We start from the raw sequence: 21,858 nt of genomic DNA, 5'->3' as shown, positions 1-21,858 counted from the left end.
ACTATGCTATACTATACTATACTATACTATACTATACTATACTATACACTATATTATATACTATATACTATATTATACAATATATACTATATACTATACTATGCTATACACTATATACTATACTATATACTATACTACACTATAGTACAGTATAGTATAGTATAGTATAGTATAGTATAGTATAGTATAGTATAGTATAGTATAGTATAGTATAGTATAGTATAGTATAGTATACTATTCCCGTATTTGTTTGCCCAGAGTTTACTTGTGTTGTTCATCAAATAGAGATGCCAGGATTATGATGGTGGACCCAAGTTACTAGTATTTATTTATGTTTCATTATAGCCTCTTTTCGCCAGTTTCCCGGTGAAGAATTTCACTTTCTTTGAAATTCTTCTTCGTTACAACATGTTCGTATCTATCTGATCGTTTGACCCTTAATGGACCCGAGTCTGGGTGGCATGATTGCCTGTGTAAATATTGGAATGAGTTTTGATATCCAATACTTTGTGTTATTGGTGTCGTTGACATTTTTGGATTGAAAAGATATGTTACTTCCGTATTTGAGCTTTCCAACGAAATTTTGAAAGTTGGATGTATTTGGTTTATTTTTTCACTCAGATTATTTAGTTCGACTTGGGTGCCACAAAATATCATGAAAACGTCATCCCTGAAACGTGTCCAGAGTGATAATTTATTCGACGTATAGATTTCAATAATGCGACTTTCCAGTTCATGGAATGCTATGTCGACTATTTCGGGTGATGCCTAAGAGCCAATGCTACATACACATGTTTGTGTGTAGAATTCTCCATTAAATTTAAATATGTTTTTCGTGAGAATCACATAATAGTTTTAGGAGATGGTTTTGGAATGCTACAGTCGATTGTTTGTGTAACTGGCGAGTCAAGTGCTTTGACAACTTACTGCATTGCGTCAGACTGCAACATATTTGTGTACATATATACCACGTCTAAAGTGACTAGTATCAAATTTTCAGGAACTACAGTAGTTTCTGATGCCACGATGTGATGATACACGTTGTGCAAGTGTAAGACATATCTCAAAAGCCGGACATCATCACATGAGATCCCATTGGTCTAGTATAGTCTAGTATAGTATAGTATAGTATAGTATAGTATAGTATAGTATGGTATAGTATAGTATATAGTATAGTATAGTATAGTATAGTATAGTATAGTATAGTATAGTATAGTATAGTATAGTATAGTATGGTATGGTATGGTATGGCATGGCATGGCATGGTATGGTATAGTATAGTATATAGTATAGTATCGTATAGTATAGTATATAGTATAGTATCGTATATAGTATAGTATCGTATATAGTATAGTATCGTATAGTATATACTAGTAGTATAGTAAAGTATAGTATAGTATAGTATAGTATAGTATAGTATAGAAAACTGAGAAGACGGACGCGACACTTGAGTTAGAAGACCGACACTTGAACTAGAAGACCGACACTTGAATTAGAAGACCGACACTTGAACTAGAAGACCGACACTTGAGTTAGAAGACCGACACTTGAACTAGAAGACCGACACTTGAACTAGAAGACCGACACTTGAATTAGAAGACCGACACTTGAACTAGAAGACCGATTTTTGAACTAGAAGACCGACATTTGAACTAGAAGACCGACACTTGAATTAGAAGACCGGTTTTTTGAACTAGAAGACCGACACTTGAACTAGAAGACCGACACTTGAATTAGAAGACCGGTTTTTTGAACTAGAAGACCGACACTTGAATTAGAAGACCGGTTTGTCGTTATCGGCCACGGTAAAAAACACCAAAAACACGTTCTCACACACACAAAACGACTGACTAATGATATTTGGCTTTGTAGATTATAATATCTTGTGGTATTTTTTACACATAGTCCCCTGACTGTAATATACTACTAGTAAAACTGAGACAAATTATTATTAGTATGGTGTCACAGTGAGCATTTTACCAAAGGAACATTTCAACAGCAAGCAATTATCACAGCCATGGCTTTAATTTCCCTTCATTTGTAATTTAACACTGTTTTTAAAATAATTTATAGTAGCTGCAATAATATTGTTTCCTTGTCTTTGCATTGGCGCGGCCGGCTTCGTCGCGTCGACGTCATGGTTATTCCTAGGTCACATGTTTCCCAGGGTCATGACCTTAAAGTATTACTGATCACCTGATCAATGGACGATGCAAAGCCTGTGAAAATGTGCGATCGAAAAACAGTTGTTGTTACAGGTAGGCTACGTTAGGTTTGAATGTATTAAATCTGATAGATTATAGGACTATAGCTACATGTATATATGTATCAATCAGACATGTGAATTGTGAATGCCTTTTTGACGTTACATTTTGGTACTACGGAACTGATCTAGTGCGCACACAGCTGCAGTTTTGATTTTGGCTGAGTAGTTTTCAGTCACTTTGTTTGTTTTTGAGCTCTTTCCGTTCTGCTCCTGGTAGTGACAGAGGGTGTGTGATTTTACTGACATCAAACCAACACAGCAGAATTATGTATTGTGTGTTTATGTTTACACTAATCAATGTAAATACAACGTATTGTGCCATTCATGCCTATCTATAATGCAAGGCAGTGGCTATCGTTTCCTTGTGCATTATATAATAAATAACTGTTGCTATGAGGACGAGGCGAGGTCATATCCATACATCATTTAGTGTACTGTCATAACTATAAACTCCTCCTACTCAGCACTCAGTGATATTAATACCGTCCTAAATTACAACATATTCCCGTTGTTGCCACACTGTATGGCAATGATAAAGCAACACATATGTTTTGCCAGAACACACAACATTGAGACCACCAAATTCTTGTTTGTCAGCATGCCCAGTATATGTCATCATGTGCTGGTGTCAGGTGACTGTCACTATTGCCTCAGACTCATGACTAGAGGTTTATCAGTAGCCATTCATAGACTACAATGTACTACATCATATAGCCACTCTTACTGTACCTGACTATGTTGTATTATATGGTCTATTTGAGAAACATAAAAATGGAAATCAATTTGCCAAATTGATAATGATTCATTTTCTAAATTTTTGATAAGATTTGTCAGATGAGTTATTTTTCATATTACAAGGGTTTGGTCCATTTTTGGATCACAAAACAAATGTCAGCTGGTCGGCTGTACAAGAACTGAAGAAAATAGATCTGGGAGAGGATGTTACCTTAGTAACACAGGAGTTGCCAGTTGTGTATGATGATGTAAAGGAAATTGTTCCATCGCTATGGAAACAGCACAAGCCTAAGGTACAGCAGAAACATGATGTTGACCACCCTCAATAAAATATGGCACACGCTGAGTTTATACCCCCCCCCCCCCCACCTTTTTTTTTTACATGAAAATGAAAATCCATAAAACTGTGATTGAACTGTTTTGTTTATAATGACAACAGCCTTCCATGGCCATACAAATTATCTTCTGGCATTGTTAGTTATATTATTATTATTATATATATATATATATATATATATATATATATATATAAGTGGTCTATTTGTTCCGTATTCAGAGGCCATCGGCCCAAAGATACAATATACCAATATTACAGTAAAGCAGTATTGAAAAGGCAATGAAACTGTTACATAACACTGTTAACTTCTTTATGTAGTTTCATGGCATGAAATAAGAAATAAGTTAGTTAACATAATGGCATAATAGGAATTACCTTGCTATATGTGTATGTACACAATCTTTATTTATAATTGAGTAATATCATATTATACTTAAATGCTGGGTTTGAGTTCTCAGTAATCAATACCAAATGATATGGTTATAGTACATTGTAGTTCCATATCTACAGGTACCATGTAATAAATAATCCCTCTTGCCCCTGTGACTACATCATCTTGTTGTGAGACAACATTTTCAAGATTAGATGAGAACAAGAATACTCTTCATGCTTGGTAGCTACTACATCATTTAATTTAAAAATAATTATCACTTTAGTGAAAGAAATGTTTATGCTATTTCGCTGCAAGTCTTTCTGGAAACAAAAATCTATACAATTACATTTTGGTAAATAGATTTTATCTTTTCTGACTTGTAGTTTATCTTTTCTGACTTGTACATGTCTGTCTGTCTGTCTGTCTGTCTGTCTGTCTGTCTGTCTGTCTGTCTGTCTGTCTGTCTGTAGCTTGTGATCCATGTTGGTGTATCTGGCATAGCAGAGGCAATAACACTGGAAGAGTTGGCACACAATACAGAGTACACTAAAAAGGACGTAAATGACAAAGAACCAGTCTCAGGGGTGAGTATTTACCACAAAGATGACCACAAAGTCATTCAATTTGTTACTCCAAGTAGAGGGCAAAGTCTGAATGTCAAATTTGATATTCAACTGCCCTGAAATAGGGACAAACTTTGCCAGTATTGATAAACTATAGACTTCAGTAACCACAACTTTTGATGTACCCATTGGAAGTATGAACAAAAATGTTAGTCTAAGATTGTGAACTTTGGCCATTTGACTGTTTAGGTATTTATATTTGTGACTATATTTCAGTATCATTTGCAAACAGTTACCTAATGATGGCAGACATGATTTTAGTTTTCGAAGTCAATCATGAAAGAAGCACAACACTAGGCAAACAAAATGGATGGTTTAGTTGACCATTATCAACCATTACCAATTCTTGCACTTAGTTTTATTGTAAAGTATAGTCAAGTAGTTGACATCATTAGACCTAAAACAATCAAGTAGTTGACATCATTAGACCTAAAACAATCAAGTAGTTGACATCATTAGACCTAAAACAATCAAGTAGTTGACATAATTAGGTCTAAAACAATCAAGTAGTTGACATAATTAGGTCTAAAACAATCAAGTAGTTGACATCATTAGACCTAAAACAATCAAGTAGTTGACATCATTAGACCTAAAACAATCAAGTAGTTGACATCATTAGACCTAAAACAATCAAGTAGTTGACATCATTAGATCTAAAACAATCAAGTAGTTGACATCATTAGATCTAAAACAATAAAGTAGTTGACATCATTAGACCTAAAACAATCAAGTAGTTGACATCATTAGATCTAAAACAATCAAGTAGTTGACATCATTAGATCTAAAACAATCAAGTAGTTGACATTATTAGATCTAAAACAATCAAGTAGTTGACATTATTAGATCTAAAACAATCAAGTAGTTGACATCATTAGATCTAAAACAATCAATTTGTTGACATTATTAGATCTAAAACAATCAAGTAGTTGACATTATTAGATCTAAAACAATCAAGTAGTTGACATCATTAGACCTAAAACAATCAAGTAGTTGACATCATTAGATCTAAAACAATCAAGTAGTTGACATTATTAGATCTAAAACAATCAAGTAGTTGACATTATTAGATCTAAAACAATCAAGTAGTTGACATCATTAGATCTAAAACAATCAAGTAGTTGACATTATTAGATCTAAAACAATCAAGTAGTTGACATCATTAGATCTAAAACAATCAAGTAGTTGACATCATTAGATCTAAAACAATCAAGTAGTTGACATTATTAGATCTAAAACAATCAAGTAGTTGACATCATTAGATCTAAAACAATCAATTTGTTGACATTATTAGATCTAAAACAATCAAGTAGTTGACATTATTAGATCTAAAACAATCAAGTAGTTGACATCATTAGACCTAAAACAATCAAGTAGTTGACATCATTAGATCTAAAACAATCAAGTAGTTGACATTATTAGATCTAAAACAATCAAGTAGTTGACATTATTAGATCTAAAACAATCAAGTAGTTGACATCATTAGATCTAAAACAATCAAGTAGTTGACATTATTAGATCTAAAACAATCAAGTAGTTGACATTATTAGATCTAAAACAATCAAGTAGTTGACATTATTAGATCTAAAACAATCAAGTAGTTGACATCATTAGATCTAAAACAATCAAGTAGTTGACATTATTAGATCTAAAACAATCAAGTAGTTGACATTATTAGATCTAAAACAATCAAGTAGTTGACATCATTAGACCTAAAACAATCAAGTAGTTGACATCATTAGATCTAAAACAATCAAGTAGTTGACATTATTAGATCTAAAACAATCAAGTAGTTGACATTATTAGATCTAAAACAATCAAGTAGTTGACATCATTAGATCTAAAACAATCAAGTAGTTGACATTATTAGATCTAAAACAATCAAGTAGTTGACATCATTAGATCTAAAACAATCAAGTAGTTGACATCATTAGATCTAAAACAATCAAGTAGTTGACATTATTAGATCTAAAACAATCAAGTAGTTGACATCATTAGATCTAAAACAATCAATTTGTTGACATTATTAGATCTAAAACAATCAAGTAGTTGACATTATTAGATCTAAAACAATCAAGTAGTTGACATCATTAGACCTAAAACAATCAAGTAGTTGACATCATTAGATCTAAAACAATCAAGTAGTTGACATTATTAGATCTAAAACAATCAAGTAGTTGACATTATTAGATCTAAAACAATCAAGTAGTTGACATCATTAGATCTAAAACAATCAAGTAGTTGACATTATTAGATCTAAAACAATCAAGTAGTTGACATTATTAGATCTAAAACAATCAAGTAGTTGACATTATTAGATCTAAAACAATCAAGTAGTTGACATCATTAGATCTAAAACAATCAAGTAGTTGACATTATTAGATCTAAAACAATCAAGTAGTTGACATTATTAGATCTAAAACAATCAAGTAGTTGACATCATTAGATCTAAAACAATCAAGTAGTTGACATCATTAGACCTAAAACAATCAAGTAGTTGACATTATTAGATCTAAAACAATCAAGTAGTTGACATCATTAGATCTAAAACAATCAAGTAGTTGACATCATTAGATCTAAAACAATCAAGTAGTTGACATTATTAGATCTAAAACAATCAAGTAGTTGACATCATTAGATCTAAAACAATCAAGTAGTTGACATTATTAGATCTAAAACAATCAAGTAGTTGACATCATTAGATCTAAAACAATCAAGTAGTTGACATCATTAGATCTAAAACAATCAAGTAGTTGACATTATTAGATCTAAAACAATCAAGTAGTTGACATCATTAGATCTAAAACAATCAAGTAGTTGACATTATTAGATCTAAAACAATCAAGTAGTTGACATTATTAGATCTAAAACAATCAAGTAGTTGACATCATTAGATCTCAAACAATCAAGTAGTTGACATCATTAGATCTATTCACTTGATGTATATAGAAGTAATCTATTCACTTGATGTATATAAAAGTAATCTATTCATTTGATGTATATAGAAGTAATGTATTCACTTGATGTATATAGAAGTAATCTATTCACTTGATGTATATAGAAGTAATCTATTCACTTGATGTTATAGAAGTAATCTATTCATTTGATGTATATAGAAGTAATCTATTCATTTGATGTATATAGAAGTAATCTATTCACTTGATGTATACATATTAAGTAAATGACAAATTTCCCTGGAAATCAAAGTTCTTCACTTCTCTCCAAACTTTGCCGTGTAAAAGCCTGTTCCTGGTCCTTTTAAAATCATAAAAGAAATTTGGGGATTCACTGTCTCATTTTCAAGGACTTCATATAAATCTATAGATTTAGCACAATATTCAGTGACTCTACATTTGTACATTATTATCATCTCTATTTAAAAACTTTGTACTGACTCACAATTTTTTTCTTGCTTGTAACTAATAATAGGTTGGAGTTTTCTTGAACAAAGTAACAGTAAAAGTTCTCTATTGTATGAAAGTAATTGTGCTCTTTTTAGTTATTTTGTGTTTTTTAGTGTCCTGAAAAAAAAGAGAGATTATTATTTATTTACCTATCAGCATGTACATGCCAACTTAAAACTGTTGAAACATAGACACACTAGTGTCAGCTCCAAGATCTATTGTTTAAAATAAGTATTTTTAGGTTGTAGCGGTAGGTGTTGAAGTGTGCTAATATAGTATCAGGGATAACAAGCTACTAATGACTCCTATGAACTCTTCTAGATGTAAGCCAAAATGCAAGCATTCACACATTCAAGAAATTGGAGATTTACTTTCTGGTAGTCTTATGCTACAACAACACTCTAACTTATACATAATGGGATATGTAATTTGAATATGTGTCAAAACATTCAAAATCACTGTTTTTTCCTCGATTTTACATAAATGAAGTTTGAGGAGATAGAATTGTTGTAATTTTACATTATGAAGTTTGACAGATCCTCAGATAACAAAGTAACTGTTAATTCTAGATTCAGCTTTTTAAAATTAGGACTGCAGTTAGCAATGTATCAGTTACCAAGTAAGACAGAAAATTTATGTTGTGTTTCCTGAATGTACAAATCAACCCTTCACTACTAAGTTATGACCCTTGACCCCAAGAGCTGTGACTGTAACTGTACAATGTAAGGAGTACAATGTATGTTCATATTTGATTTCAGTGTTGTCTTGATGATGGTCCAGATTGTATTAAGTCAAGTCTTAATATGCAGGCTGTATGTGATGAGATTAATAAGTCCAATTATGGATTAACAGCTGTCACTTCAAATGATCCAGGCAGGTAAGTAATCAATTAATCAATCAATCAATCAATCAGTCAGTCAGTCAATCAATCAATCAATCACTCAATCAATTTGTGTGCATGTGTGTGTGTGTGTGTGTGTGTGTGTGTGTGTGTGTGTGTGTGTGTGTGTGTGTGTGTGTGCATGTGTGTGTGTGTGTGTGTGTGTGTGTATGAACAACTTAAAGTGAGAAACCACTGGATCAATTGATTTCAAACTTAGGACATTGCTTATGGTGTGTAGATGAAAAATTGTTCAAATGAAAGTGATCCGATCAGTGGTTTTCAAGTTTAATGTCCAAAGAGTGATTTTCTGTCAAAATATGTCATATTTTACAAGTATGTTTATATAATTTTACATAATCACTTGGTTAAAGTTCATGGGGTGTTCCATTATCATGTGGGGTTGTTTTCATGTTTGAGTTGTTTTTCTCTCACTGTATGTGTACTTCAGACATGGAATTTCAGTTGTGCACATTGCCATTGGTAGTATTTTTGTTTTTGATTTCAGATACCTGTGTGATTATTCCTATTACCTGTCACTCCATCAAAATTGTTCAGCATGTGCATTTGTACATGTACCACCATTAGGAAAACCTTACACTGCAGAAGAGTTGGCTGTTGGACTCAAACTAGTTACACATAGTTTACTCAAACAGATTGAAGTTCAAGATTCCAAGCAATGAAGAACATTAAAAATAGAAATGATAGATTCCATAACTGGATTAACATTTATGAAATCAAGGGAATATAAACCCACATGGATTTAGAGTTATAACTGGATTAACATTTATGTAATCAAGGAAATATAAACCCACATGGATTTAGAATCCATAACTGGATTAATATTTTAATATAAACCCTGGATTATATTAATTGTATATTTTTGAAAATTGACATATCAACAAGTCATCAACAAATCATAATTTTGCATTATGTTTTTCTAATTAGAAATTTTTTATGTAGCCGTCAATAATTATTTTGTAACATATTAAATTTTAAATGATAAAATTATATTCAAAACATCTGTGAAACTTGTATGAATTTCAATCAGTGTCAGCATATGACAAGAGGTTGCTTTTCATTGTTATCTTGTGGCATTCAAATCGATAGTAAACATCACAGCTCTGGTCAACATATCAAATAAGTGGAATTATATATTTTATGCAAATATACTATTTTGTGCTATATTTCATTTTTTCCTCCAGAAGTATACCACTTGTGAGCATTTGTGTGGATTTCAAGAAGTTGGTGGCAATTGCAATTATGTAATGAAAATAACATCACTGTGACTGTGAACTTACAAAATAGTGTGACATCATATCATTCTAAATATAGCCAATTATACTAGATCACCCAATCACATGACTTGTTCTGGACCAATCATTGGATAGCTCTCAAGATGTTGTGTTACTTTGGGATCACTCTCACATGTTATCTGCTGTCTCATTGGCTTCTGAGAGTATAAGTAGGTAATCTACCCAGGTATTTACTGGGGCTCCTCATATGTGTTTTTTTTGTGTGTTAATGTACGACCCAGTTCAGATGACGAGTAAATCTAGATGACTTTGAACATTAGTTGTCTAGCAGAGCGAAAAATGTTGTCTACATTCAGTTCTTGGTGACTCTCATTCTGGTCACACAGACATTAAACACTTTCCTCATATCTCTTCTGGAAGAGTTGACACGTCACGTTCAAATCATGCTGTAGTACCCTTTAATAATGACAAAATGGCATTATTGTGTTTTCAACGCAATCGCACCCTGTCAGATTTACAGATAAATACACATTAAAAGACAAAACAGGTGTAATACGAATCTTAAAACATCAACACTATACATTATTATTCATTCCAATGTTTTCTGCTAAACTGTGACAATTAGTAAAAACTTTACGTAACTTTTAGGTCATTGTGTACTGTTCTCTAAGTGTAGGTGTTATCCTGTACATACCAGCAGTATCTATTCTATGTATGATTCCTGTCAATTGTGATACCGACCCTCTCCCCGTACTCCAGCCCATACTCCTCAGGACTGCCTAGTAAGCCATGCATGATTCTGATCTTTGAAAGGATTTGGAGAGAAGGTATCGATCAACAAAATCAGAGAAACTCAGAAAAACTGCAATGAGAAATTAAGTTTATTCTGTTAAAGTTAAAATCATTACATTGTCTTGGTTTGATTCAAATTGGAAACATCATTGACATATATGAAAGAACAAAACAGTACCGAGGAATCTATCTTTTTTTGACCCTGTGTAGTCATGGGAATATGGAATGGAGAATTAATAACTGTAGTACAGTAAAATTGTAACTTAAAACAACACTGTTGAAATTCAGGGGAACAACAATGACTATAACCTAGAAATAACCAATCTGAAATTTCATTTACACATTACAAGTTATTAAAATAAATTTGGTACGACTTTAATGTGCAGTGTGTTAATTCTTTGTGTTAGTGTGTTAACCATTGATCAGGTTTTTTTGTTCATATTGCCAATATGTTGAGGATTAAATAGATCTGTGGAAGGTTGAAACCTATTCACACCTACTACCTTTGAGTACAAGTTTTAGGTTGTCTACAAATCAACAGCTTGAAAGTCAAGTTTATGACAGTTTGATCTGCATTTAATCTTCCTAACTGACTGCAAAGCTTTCTTCAAATTTGATGTTAGGTCCCGAACTAAGAGATGTGCCCATTATGGTATGTCACCTTTGTGCAAAATTTGTATGAAATTGGCTTACGTGCATATCAAAGACAACTGTGCACACACACACACACACACACACACACACACACACACACACACACACACACACACACACAAAGATGTATGAATGGAAGCCAAAATAAAGGTCCTGCCAGTTTTGGGTTAAACTCAAATCAAATGGGTTATTGGCAATTTACATAGTGACTCATCTGGATAAGTACTCTAGATGTGGTTCAACTAGCTACGAAGGTCAAGTAACATCCACACAAATCCCACTGGAATACATTACACATGCAAAAATAACTCATCTCAATACCTAAATAATGTTGTTCGATCAAGTAACACTTCATGTACAAAGGACAGTCCCTGCTCATACATTATCCCAAGCATAACGTTCTGCTAAAACCCCCAAACTTTTGGCATTGTAATTCTTAGTAAAATAAATATATAGCTTTTTCCCAAATAATCACAATCCAGTCTCTGATCAATAACATTGAGATTGAACAAGGATTATTTGAGAGTAGAACTTTATGATGGGGCCATCCAATACCAGTTTGGCTCAAATTTACCACCTGGTCAAATTCCATTTAATTATTCAAACCTTGCTGAAGGAATAACCCCAGCTCAAATGTCAATTATACCCATTGTCATACAACATCTCTTATCATTCTGATAAAAATAATCAAATACAATTAACCCCTGTTCAAGTTATAATCAAGTTATGGACAGTGGGACTCCACCTGACAAAAATAAAAAAGCCATTCTAAAATCTCATCTCACTAAAATAATAGGCCCATACTGACACACAATAATTTCACATACTGATCTAAACAGTAATGGTGGGGTGGGGTGGGGGTGGGGGTGCAGGGACATCTATCAGGAAAACACATACAACTTTGTATTGTAAGATTGTCTATAGTATTGTATCATCAGGATACATGTTATAGACCATTTTAGTATACTCGGTGTAGCAGGTTTTAGTGTACTCAGTGTAGCAGGTTTTGTGTATAAAATAATTCACACAACATAAAGCCATATGTAAAATCAGTTCATTGTGTAGTTTTATTTACCAACAACTGAAAGAAAAAGTAGACCCTTTAGACATGGTAATCAAAGTCACCATTTGTTTAATTGATTTATGTCAGAGATGGTCCACAAGTTACAATTCATCACAAGTTACTTTTCTTGAGTCACTTCTGATAGAAACTCAAAGACATATAAGATAGTAACTTTACACCATGTCAGGGCAGGAGAAAAAACAACAGTAGACTAGACTGTCTGCATAATACATAATTGTCTTCAAACTTAGTTATTTGTAGATACAGAAGTAAGGTAGGCACCTCCATTTACTAAAAATTTACATCATCCAACCACAAATGGTTACTGATTGTCACTAGTTTCCTTTTTGTAATGTTTATGTCTTATGTCAGTGCTTCATTACAAAATATTTGACACAGGATTACAAGTTATAATTGTATTGCTTTGATTCATCTGACTGGCAGTGCAAACTATAGTAGCCTAAAATCAAATACTATAAAATTGGATAACTCACTATGGTTATGAAAACACACCTTATGAAGTAACCAAAGTAAAAGTTAGTTACTATGACGATACAAAAAAAAAACATTTACAACATCAGCCTCATCTATCATTATTATCTATTATAGATTTCCCAGATATAAGGAATTGATATAAAAATACACTTTCTGTTATCTATTGTGGAATAAAATAAATACATGCAGTTTATAGCTACACTCTATATACATGTATAGTTGGAGACAATTTGACTTTAGACACATTATAATATTTAGTATTGCTGTACATGTAACATGACATCTACTTGAACAGCAGCCTCTTGTGTTCTCTTCACACAGCAATATTGAACCTGAGATAGATAGAGCATGAAATATACACAAGAATAACTCCTATTACATCAGAGTAATACATTATTACAGAAGCCTGGAAATCAACAACACATAAGATTTAGTTTTCTAATTGTCAATATCTGCTTGCAACTACGATTGCACAAAATACATCTTCTTACCTATACCACACCATGAAATGACACAGAAATTCATGGCTTCATTATGAAACATTGCAGTCATAGATACAGCAACAAGGTCAAAGGTCAAATGATTCTTTATAGAAAGTAATATCAACACCCCCCACCACCCCTTAAAAATGGAATGGAATGTTCAGAACTGACTAAATTTGATAAAAACAGTTGATCAGCGATCAATTAATTAAGCTAATTGGCCAACATAATTATCTTACAAATTCAAGTTCAAAACATTCAATCAACATATGCATGTAACTTCACATTATGTTACCTACTACATTTCTCAAGTTGAATTTAAAAAATATATATATATATTGCCAAACAGAGAAATCCCCCAGTTGTTTTTGAATTATTGCTTCTTCTTTTTTTTTGGTGCAATTGTTACATAACATATTGGCAGATAATCTAAGAGTTTACTGAGTATTCTATAAAACTACAGTGACTTAATGCCGGTATTTCAAGATTTCAACACTTTAGGTTTCAGTTTTCTTGTTGCATAGAAAATTAGGATTGTGTTGTGTGAATCAAAGGTTAGATGCCAAATTCTGAATAACATCAATTTTTAGCAGGACTGGTAAAAAAGTTTTGATAGAAATTTGTTAATACAAATAACAACAGTATGAAAGAATAAGACTGAACATAACACGAAAATAATCATTTTTAATTTGAAAACATTCTAAACATTTGCAAACAAGTGTTAGTTTCTTTTCAAAATTTGAATCTTTCTGTTTTCAAGTCTCTGTCTTTGGAAATGAAACATAGTGTACAGTCATATACTTGATATTCATGGAATTCAGTATTTACTAACTATTGAATACTTAACACAGTATTATTTTTGCGCAGTAATGGATCTGAAAACAATTGCACTATGTATACTTAATTTATGGCAGTATATGTCCTACATCTGTGATTCCACTTTTTATTACTAGACAAATTCAGTGTACAGGAAGTATTGTATCTAGAATACCTAGTCTAGTTCTTATACAACGCCTTACAATTATCTTTACTCACGTATAGGGAAAGTCGTTACTCTATTTAACACAGAAATCTGTGCTAAATGATGTATGTCAATAGTAAACCATTACAAATTGACAGGCAGTTACAATTAGTTAGTTCCTTTAGACAATTGCTCATTAACTGATCTCTACCTCTCCAGTCTGTAACTAAAATCATGTGGAGACATGATGACATCATCATGTTTATATGAACACAGTTGGGGGTAGCACAGATTTCTGTATTAGAATAACGACTTTCTCTATAACTGAGTGGAGATTATGGTAGTAATCATAATGTGTTGTATAGGAGCTAGGCTGAGTATACCTTGATAGTATACCTTGATAGTACAGGAAGTATTGTATCTAGTATACCTTGATAGTACAGGACGTATTGTATCTAGTATACCTTGATAGTACAGGAAGTATTGTATCTCGTATACCTTGATAGTACAGGACGTATTGTATCTAGTATACCTTGATAGTACAGGAAGTATTGTATCTAGTATACCTTGATAGTACAGGACGTATTGTATCTAGTATACCTTGATAGTACAGGACGTATTGTATCTAGTATACCTTGATAGTACAGGAAGTATTGTATCTAGTATACCTTGATAGTACAGGACATATTGTATCTAGTATACCTTGATAGTACAGGAAGTATTGTATCTAGTATATTACCTTGATAGTACAGGACGTATTGTATCTAGTATACCTTGATAGTACAGGATGTATTGTATCTAGTATACCTTGATAGTACAGGAAGTATTGTATCTAGTATACCTTGATAGTACAGGAAGTATTGTATCTAGTATACCTTGATAGTACAGGACATATTGTATCTAGTATACCTTGATAGTACAGGAAGTATTGTATCTAGTATACCTTGATAGTACAGGACGTATTGTATCTAGTATACCTTGATAGTACAGGACGTATTGTATCTAGTATACCTTGATAGTACAGGACGTATTGTATCTAGTATACCTTGATAGTACAGGACGTATTGTATCTAGTATACCTTGATAGTACAGGATGTATTGTATCTAGTATACCTTGATAGTACAGGACGTATTGTATCTAGTATACCTTGATAGTACAGGACGTATTGTATCTAGTATACCTTGATAGTACAGGACGTATTGTATCTAGTATACCTTGATAGTACAGGACGTATTGTATCTAGTATACCTTGATAGTACAGGATGTATTGTATCTAGTATACCTTGATAATAAAGATCAAGTGCAAAGTTATTTTCTTTGAAAGAAAGGGTCAGATATTTTGTTATGCTGCCTTGAAAACGAACATTGTACACTGTTCCAAGTGCCATTTAGTCGACATTTAATTAATTGTTGAAATGTATCATTGTGCACAGAGCTGTTTAATGGCAACAAATTGCTTGACATAAAAGTAGACAATCTGTGTGTAATGCCATGTGCCATTATGTGATTAATCATATTGATGTAATATTCCACTCAATGAAGTACTAATAATTACATGTAGTTTTACAGCTCACATGTAATAACACACATTGGCATTACAAATTACATGTCTGTGTATGACACTTTATTAAGGGGAGAAAAATGAGTTCAATTAGTAAAGACAAAGTCCAGTGAAAATACAGTTACTGTATAATTTCAATTTCTTGTTATTGTCGTGAGATATGTATCTTACAAAATAAAACAATCTTAATTTTCATTACCTTCAAAAGTTGTCAAATTCATTTGAAGTATTACACTCAGAACACATTCTAAGACTATTCAAGCAGATAGAGGTATTATTTAAAGTCTTTCAAAGTCTCTTCCTTGAAAGTAAGATATGTCTCCCACCATAGAAGTAACAAATAACAATTGCAGCAATTAAGGTATTGCACACACTCCACCTTACGCTTGGTTTTCTCTATATAATATTGTAAAAAAAAAGACAAGAAAAATAACATCCTTCACATATTTTGTTGAAAATTGCAATTAAAATATTAATAAAACTGATTAGGAGTGGGCAACAAATGCCCTTTGTGGGACTCAACCCTTGTTCACCAAATTCCATCACCATAATAAACATCATCTGATAACTGTTTTTGTGACCCAGGTTTATAATAGAATGTTTTTGATACCAAAAAGTAATATGATTGGTCCTCATAATGAAAATAATTCAAATTACAATCCTACGTATGTCAGTGGATTTGTCTTCTCAAACACAAAGAACTTAAAATACTGCCCTATCTAGGGAGGTGTTGGTGTTGGTGAAACTTTGTTAGGTTTGAGTCCCGCTGCCAGTCAGGCTTTATGGTTGCTTATGATGCTGTTGGGTCTTTCCTCCAGTGTTGTTTGCTCAATATCAGAGTCTTCAATATCTTCAGCATCTTGAATCACAATTTGTTGATCATCAGTGACACTAGGAAGTTTACCACCATGTGACTTTTTGTCTTCATCATCCATTCTACTCTCTGTTCTGCTGTCTGCACTACTGTTCACTCTACTTGCATCCTCATCAGTTTTATCTTTGCTATCTCCTCCTCTCCTACCTCGTCTTGATCCCATCCTTCCAGACGTGATGAGTGCCCCATAACCTTCTTGGTGTGAGAAGGCATAACTGGATCCTGGTCTGGAAGTGGATGGACGTTTTCTGATCATCTTTAACTGTACTTCTCCAGATTTCAACTTGTGTTTCTGCTGCAGGACACGGATTCTGTCAGAGAGGGACGGTGAGACATCTAATAGCAAGGCACGTTTGGCTGCAACGGGTCCAAGGACAATAACAATAGCAAGTAGAAGGCAAAACCAGAATGCAGGTGTGGTAACCATCTGTCTTCCTGTGCCAACATACGTAAATGCTGTACCAAACAACTCATACAGGGGGTCACAATACATTAGAAATATCACAATCCAATAGATAGCCATGCTACCCCAGATCACAATATGATTCAACACTGTCCAATAAGATGTATCCAGAGCAATCTGTAATGTAACAAAGTGATACAAAGTTAACAATCTGTATACAGGTATTCATATGTACCTTTACCTGTATACCCATATGTACCCTTACAGGTATGGGTACATATGGATATACAGGTAAGGGTACATATGGGTATACAGGTGAGGGTACATATGGGTATACAGTGCTCCAAGGGTTAATAATACTGATGATGATATAATCTAGCCTACACATACCCATAACTAAGGGAATACGTGTATCACAATGTGAAGAAACATTTAGTAATACCTGTAAGTTGACTATGGTGACAAGTAAAGATGCCAGGGTAGCACCAAACAGACTCTGATGATCTACAACATCACCATCTGGAGCAATACCTTCCCTGTAGGCACCTGTAATATATAAAACACCGACTTGAATCAACCAAATGAATGCGTTATTTGTCTAGTGATAATATTCACCTGTAGTAGAAAGTTTTTGTCAGTAACACATCACATGCATAATATTATATATTATTACATTTTACATGATAATTGTTGCAACATAATTTTTTGAGTAATCAGTTCACTAAATTAAAATTAAAATTCCAATTGCATAATAAAGACTCATAAATTATCCATATATAGCATACTTCTATTGTTTCTTACCAAACTTAGTTTTTATTTACATATTTATTATAATCCTAACTATCCCATGTGTTACATTTTGTCACAGTTAAGGTCAGTCCCAATCTGATTAAAATCCAATGTAGTGTACTCAGCACAATTTCTTTTTAGCTCTTACGTTTATTGTTGTTTGTTGTTTGTTCTTTGGTAAGTGCCCAATACCTACATCTGACACAGTACCATGATTTTTCGTCAACACAATCTCATACTTCGAATAGCCAACCAGAATCTGTCTTACAATATAACACTCGAAGTTCAAAATTGAAAGAAAGAGAAGCATCAAACAATAACAATAACATCATTGTCTGCACTCTGTGCTTGTGCTCTTTTTGAACAGAGCTCTCTGAATTTGTACCCATATGTTTTGGCTCATTACGCATTCTTATTCGTTCAGTAAATTCACTCAGCGCTCTCCTATGGCTTGAGAGAATCTATGGTATTGTGTCAGGTGTAGGTAACAGACACTCACAAAAGAACAAACGACAATAAATGTAAGACCTAAAAAGAAATCATGCTGAGTACACTACATCAGATTTTAATCAGATTGACAGTGTACATCACAGAGACAGACAGATATGGACAGAAAGACAAACACTACTATACCAACATTTCCCAAGAAACATTAATATTTAGACATTTTTAATTACTAATCAATGAAGGATATTCCTTTGGAAAGTCTGGCACTAATTTGGTGGTTACCATAGTTTTATAGAATTAATTTTCTAAATTTTCAACCAAATCTGAGAGAAAAGATTGTAACTTACAATATGGTATGTAGAATAAAGCCAAGGAGGTAAACACACCATGCAACATACTCTTAAAAAAGACCCACGCATTGAAACCTTGGAACTTTTGACCAGGAATGTACAGCTTAGGATATCTTACACAATTAGCAGCATTTACATCCTGTTGATGAAACAGAAAGAAGTCATTTTAACACTCAATGCATACTGTAATATCTACATGACAGGTTGGCGCCCTCTATGGCCATGGTTTAAAGATTAAAATTAGCATGACACTCCGATCGGTAATTAATACAGGCAAGCAGTTACAAGTGAAAATTGTTATGAACAGTGAAAGTAAACATTGCTTTAGTACAAATTAAATAGCACTGCATATTGGAAGTACAGAGACTTGTATTTACTGGTAATTAAATATATTTCATGGTTTAATAAGAACAGTTTTCTAGTCTCATTATGTAGCCATGAAAAGCAAAGGGAACTTTGAATTCATTTGTGAATGTTACTGTGAGCTATTGTATAAAGAGGTCAAACTGTTTGTATCAAACGATGGAATGTAAGACCTGTCTCTGTACTTCCAACATTCTAGCTCTACCAAGTGTTATTAATCCAATTCATTTGACCGTTTACTTTCCCTGTTTGTATCAAGGTCCACTTAATTCTGCTTGTAGAGGCTATGGTCATAATTAATCACAACACTTGATTCCTTTGGTAATATCTATGGTGTACGTGTACATTCAATGGCCAGTTGAGGCTATGACTAAAGTAAATTCATAACAATGAGAGTTCATTCGGTAGTATGTGGGTATAATATGGTGCCCTCGCCCCTATTAATGCTTTGATGGCACCATGACAAGGAGCACACAGAGAAAACTTCTGAAAACATAAAACTGTGAACAGGTGTATTTTGACTATCTGGTGCATTCTGTATTGGTATAAAATTCACGCCCTGTATTATATTCCTGGCCCTAACTGGCTAACAGAAGTTACCATGTGGCAATCTAAATGAGTATCATGAATGGTACATAGTCATTCAGTCAATGATAGCGACAATTCAGCAATCCAAAGATATTACAATTCTTAAATATAGGATAACTTTAATCAAATCAATGTCATCTTAGATAAGACTGAAAATGTTACTTCATATAATGTTGAATACAAAACCATTATAATGTAAATTTGGACATGTCAATAATGAACTTACTTGGTCAAAAATACCCAATGCTATGACTGGCAGGGATGTAAATATAATATTGTACAGAGTAATAAACCATTGATCATACACAGTCTGTGCAAGAAAAAAACAATGAAAATATTATATAATTATTACAAAGCACATAGAATTGGCAATAGTTAGACAACTACATGTATAAGTATATTTGAGATTGACAATCCAAATACATCTACAATGTATTTAGTATTAATTGACAATCCTAATACATCTACAATGTATTTAGTATTAATTGACAATCCTCATACATCTATAATGTATTTAGCATTGACAATCCGAATACATCTACAATGTATTTAGTATTAATTGACAATCCTAATACATCCACAATGTATTTAGTATTTAACTGACAATCCTAATACATCTATACTGTATTTAGTATTAATTGACAATCCTAAGTATAGAAACATACATGTATATAGAGTATCAATCATAGCTTACCTGTGCTGAAAAACCACAGAAGAACGCAAACCAGAAATGACACATTGTAAATGCAAAATTCTTGTAGAAAAAATAGTCTAAAAATTTACACATCCTCATATAAGACCATCTACCATGGACCAACAGAAGCCTCTCCAAGTATGTGGTACGGAGTTAAGATAAATATGTTCATACATAATTGGACAAATTTAATGTGGTTTATTAAAATGATTATTATCATATTCTAGAGATTAGCACTAAGAAATGACACTTACAGTGAAGCCAAAGTTACTGGTCAGGACCATTTCGTTACTTTTTGTTATTTGAAATATACATTACAACTGGAGAATGTTATCCCATACTTTGATGTATAGGACAGTTGGTGTAATATCCATAATTGTACAATATGAATTTAAGATATGGTCCTGCTAATTTATTTGAGATATGGTCCTGTTAATTTATTTAAGATATGGTCCTGCTAATTTATTTGTCAACAATTTGAGATATGGTCCTGCTAATTTATTTGCCAACAATTTAAGATATGGTCCTGCTAATTTATTTGTCAACAATTTGAGATATGGTCCTGCTAATTTATTTGTCAACAATTTAAGATATGGTCCTGCTAATTTATTTGTCAACAATTTAAGATATGGTCCTGCTAATTTATTTGTCAACAATTTAAGATATGGTCCTGCTAATTTATTTGTCAATAATTTGAGATATGGTCCTGCTAATTTATTTGTCAATAATTTGAGATATGGTCCTGCTAATTTATTTAAGATATGGTCCTGCTAATTTATTTGTCAACAATTTGTTTATTTGGAAGATTTTGATGAACAAAAATTACAACCAGGAAATAAATGTGGCAAATTAGCAAGAAAATGAAAAGGATATTTGAACTGTCCAAATGAGAAATCACTTGCTAACACTGCTTGCATTCCTTCTTGACCACTGATACCAACTCCAATGTGAGCAGCTGAAAGAAAAACAAAGCAAACAAACAAACAAAAATTAATTTACTGAAATTTTAATCTAAAAAACAAACAAGTTGATAATGCACAGAAGTCTACACATTCACTGAAGTTATGGAAAAGAAAGAAAGTTTATTTCTATTTTGTTACATATCTTTATGTATTTTACATTGTATCATATCATATCATATATCATCATATCATATCATATATAATCATATCATATATCATCACACCATATCATATCATATATCATCATATCATATCATATATCATATCATATATCATCACACCATATCATATCATATCATATCATATCATATCATATCATATATCATCACACCATATCATATCATATCATATCATATCATATCATATCATATCATATCATATCATATATCATCACACCATATCATATCGTATCATATCATATCATATCATATCATATATCATCACACCATATCATATCATATCATATCATATCATATCATATCATATCATATCATACCATATCATACCA

At 32.5% G+C, this 21,858-nt stretch overlaps 2 protein-coding genes across 4 annotated transcripts in view; one reads left to right on the top strand and one right to left on the bottom strand.

Annotated features, from left to right (window-relative positions):
• The first annotated feature begins 2,206 nt into the window (after positions 1 to 2,206).
• On the top strand, positions 2,207 to 9,298 carry LOC144443593 (pyroglutamyl-peptidase 1-like). The gene is made up of 5 exons (XM_078133133.1): positions 2,207 to 2,258; positions 3,125 to 3,294; positions 4,182 to 4,295; positions 8,494 to 8,612; positions 9,124 to 9,298. The coding sequence occupies exons 1-5, from the start codon at positions 2,228 to 2,230 to the stop codon at positions 9,296 to 9,298; spliced, it is 609 nt and encodes a 202-aa protein (XP_077989259.1). The 5' UTR covers positions 2,207 to 2,227.
• A 3,077-nt stretch (positions 9,299 to 12,375) lies between these two features.
• LOC144443823 (putative phospholipid-transporting ATPase IM) overlaps positions 12,376 to 21,858 on the bottom strand; it is an 88,573-nt gene continuing 79,090 nt past the window's right edge. Inside the window, exons 20-26 of one of the 3 annotated variants that reach the window (XR_013481709.1) lie at positions 21,262 to 21,343; positions 20,389 to 20,530; positions 19,921 to 20,004; positions 18,741 to 18,882; positions 17,600 to 17,703; positions 14,817 to 17,334; positions 12,376 to 14,782 (exon numbers count right to left, since the gene is read on the bottom strand). Coding sequence is in view for 1 of the 3 variants with exons in the window: in XM_078133384.1 (XP_077989510.1) it covers positions 16,654 to 17,334; positions 17,600 to 17,703; positions 18,741 to 18,882; positions 19,921 to 20,004; positions 20,389 to 20,530; positions 21,262 to 21,343 (1,235 nt within the window). In the remaining 2 variants the exon portion in view is untranslated. Of the gene's footprint in view, positions 17,335 to 17,599; positions 17,704 to 18,740; positions 18,883 to 19,920; positions 20,005 to 20,388; positions 20,531 to 21,261; positions 21,344 to 21,858 lie in introns of all 3 variants that reach the window. The other 2 variants (XR_013481708.1, XM_078133384.1) reach the window with 2 other exon arrangements.

The sequence above is a fragment of the Glandiceps talaboti genome, chromosome 12 (genome assembly GCF_964340395.1).
Source record: "Glandiceps talaboti chromosome 12, keGlaTala1.1, whole genome shotgun sequence".
In the NCBI taxonomy this organism is placed as follows: Eukaryota; Metazoa; Hemichordata; class Enteropneusta; family Spengelidae; genus Glandiceps; species Glandiceps talaboti.
The sequence above is the reverse complement of the archived record's forward strand: the minus strand, read 5'-3'. Positions and strand labels throughout refer to the sequence as shown.

What these genes read in the sequence shown, in the direction of transcription:
- LOC144443593 (XM_078133133.1), top strand. Translation starts at nt 2,228, where the DNA reads ATGTGCGATCGAAAAACAGTTGTTGTTACAG. An exon ending in AAAAACAGTTGTTGTTACAG is followed by an intron (nt 2,259 to 3,124) that starts GTAGGCTACGTT and finishes TCATATTACAAG; the next exon opens with GGTTTGGTCCATTTTTGGAT. An exon ending in ACAAAGAACCAGTCTCAGGG is followed by an intron (nt 4,296 to 8,493) that starts GTGAGTATTTAC and finishes ATTTGATTTCAG; the next exon opens with TGTTGTCTTGATGATGGTCC.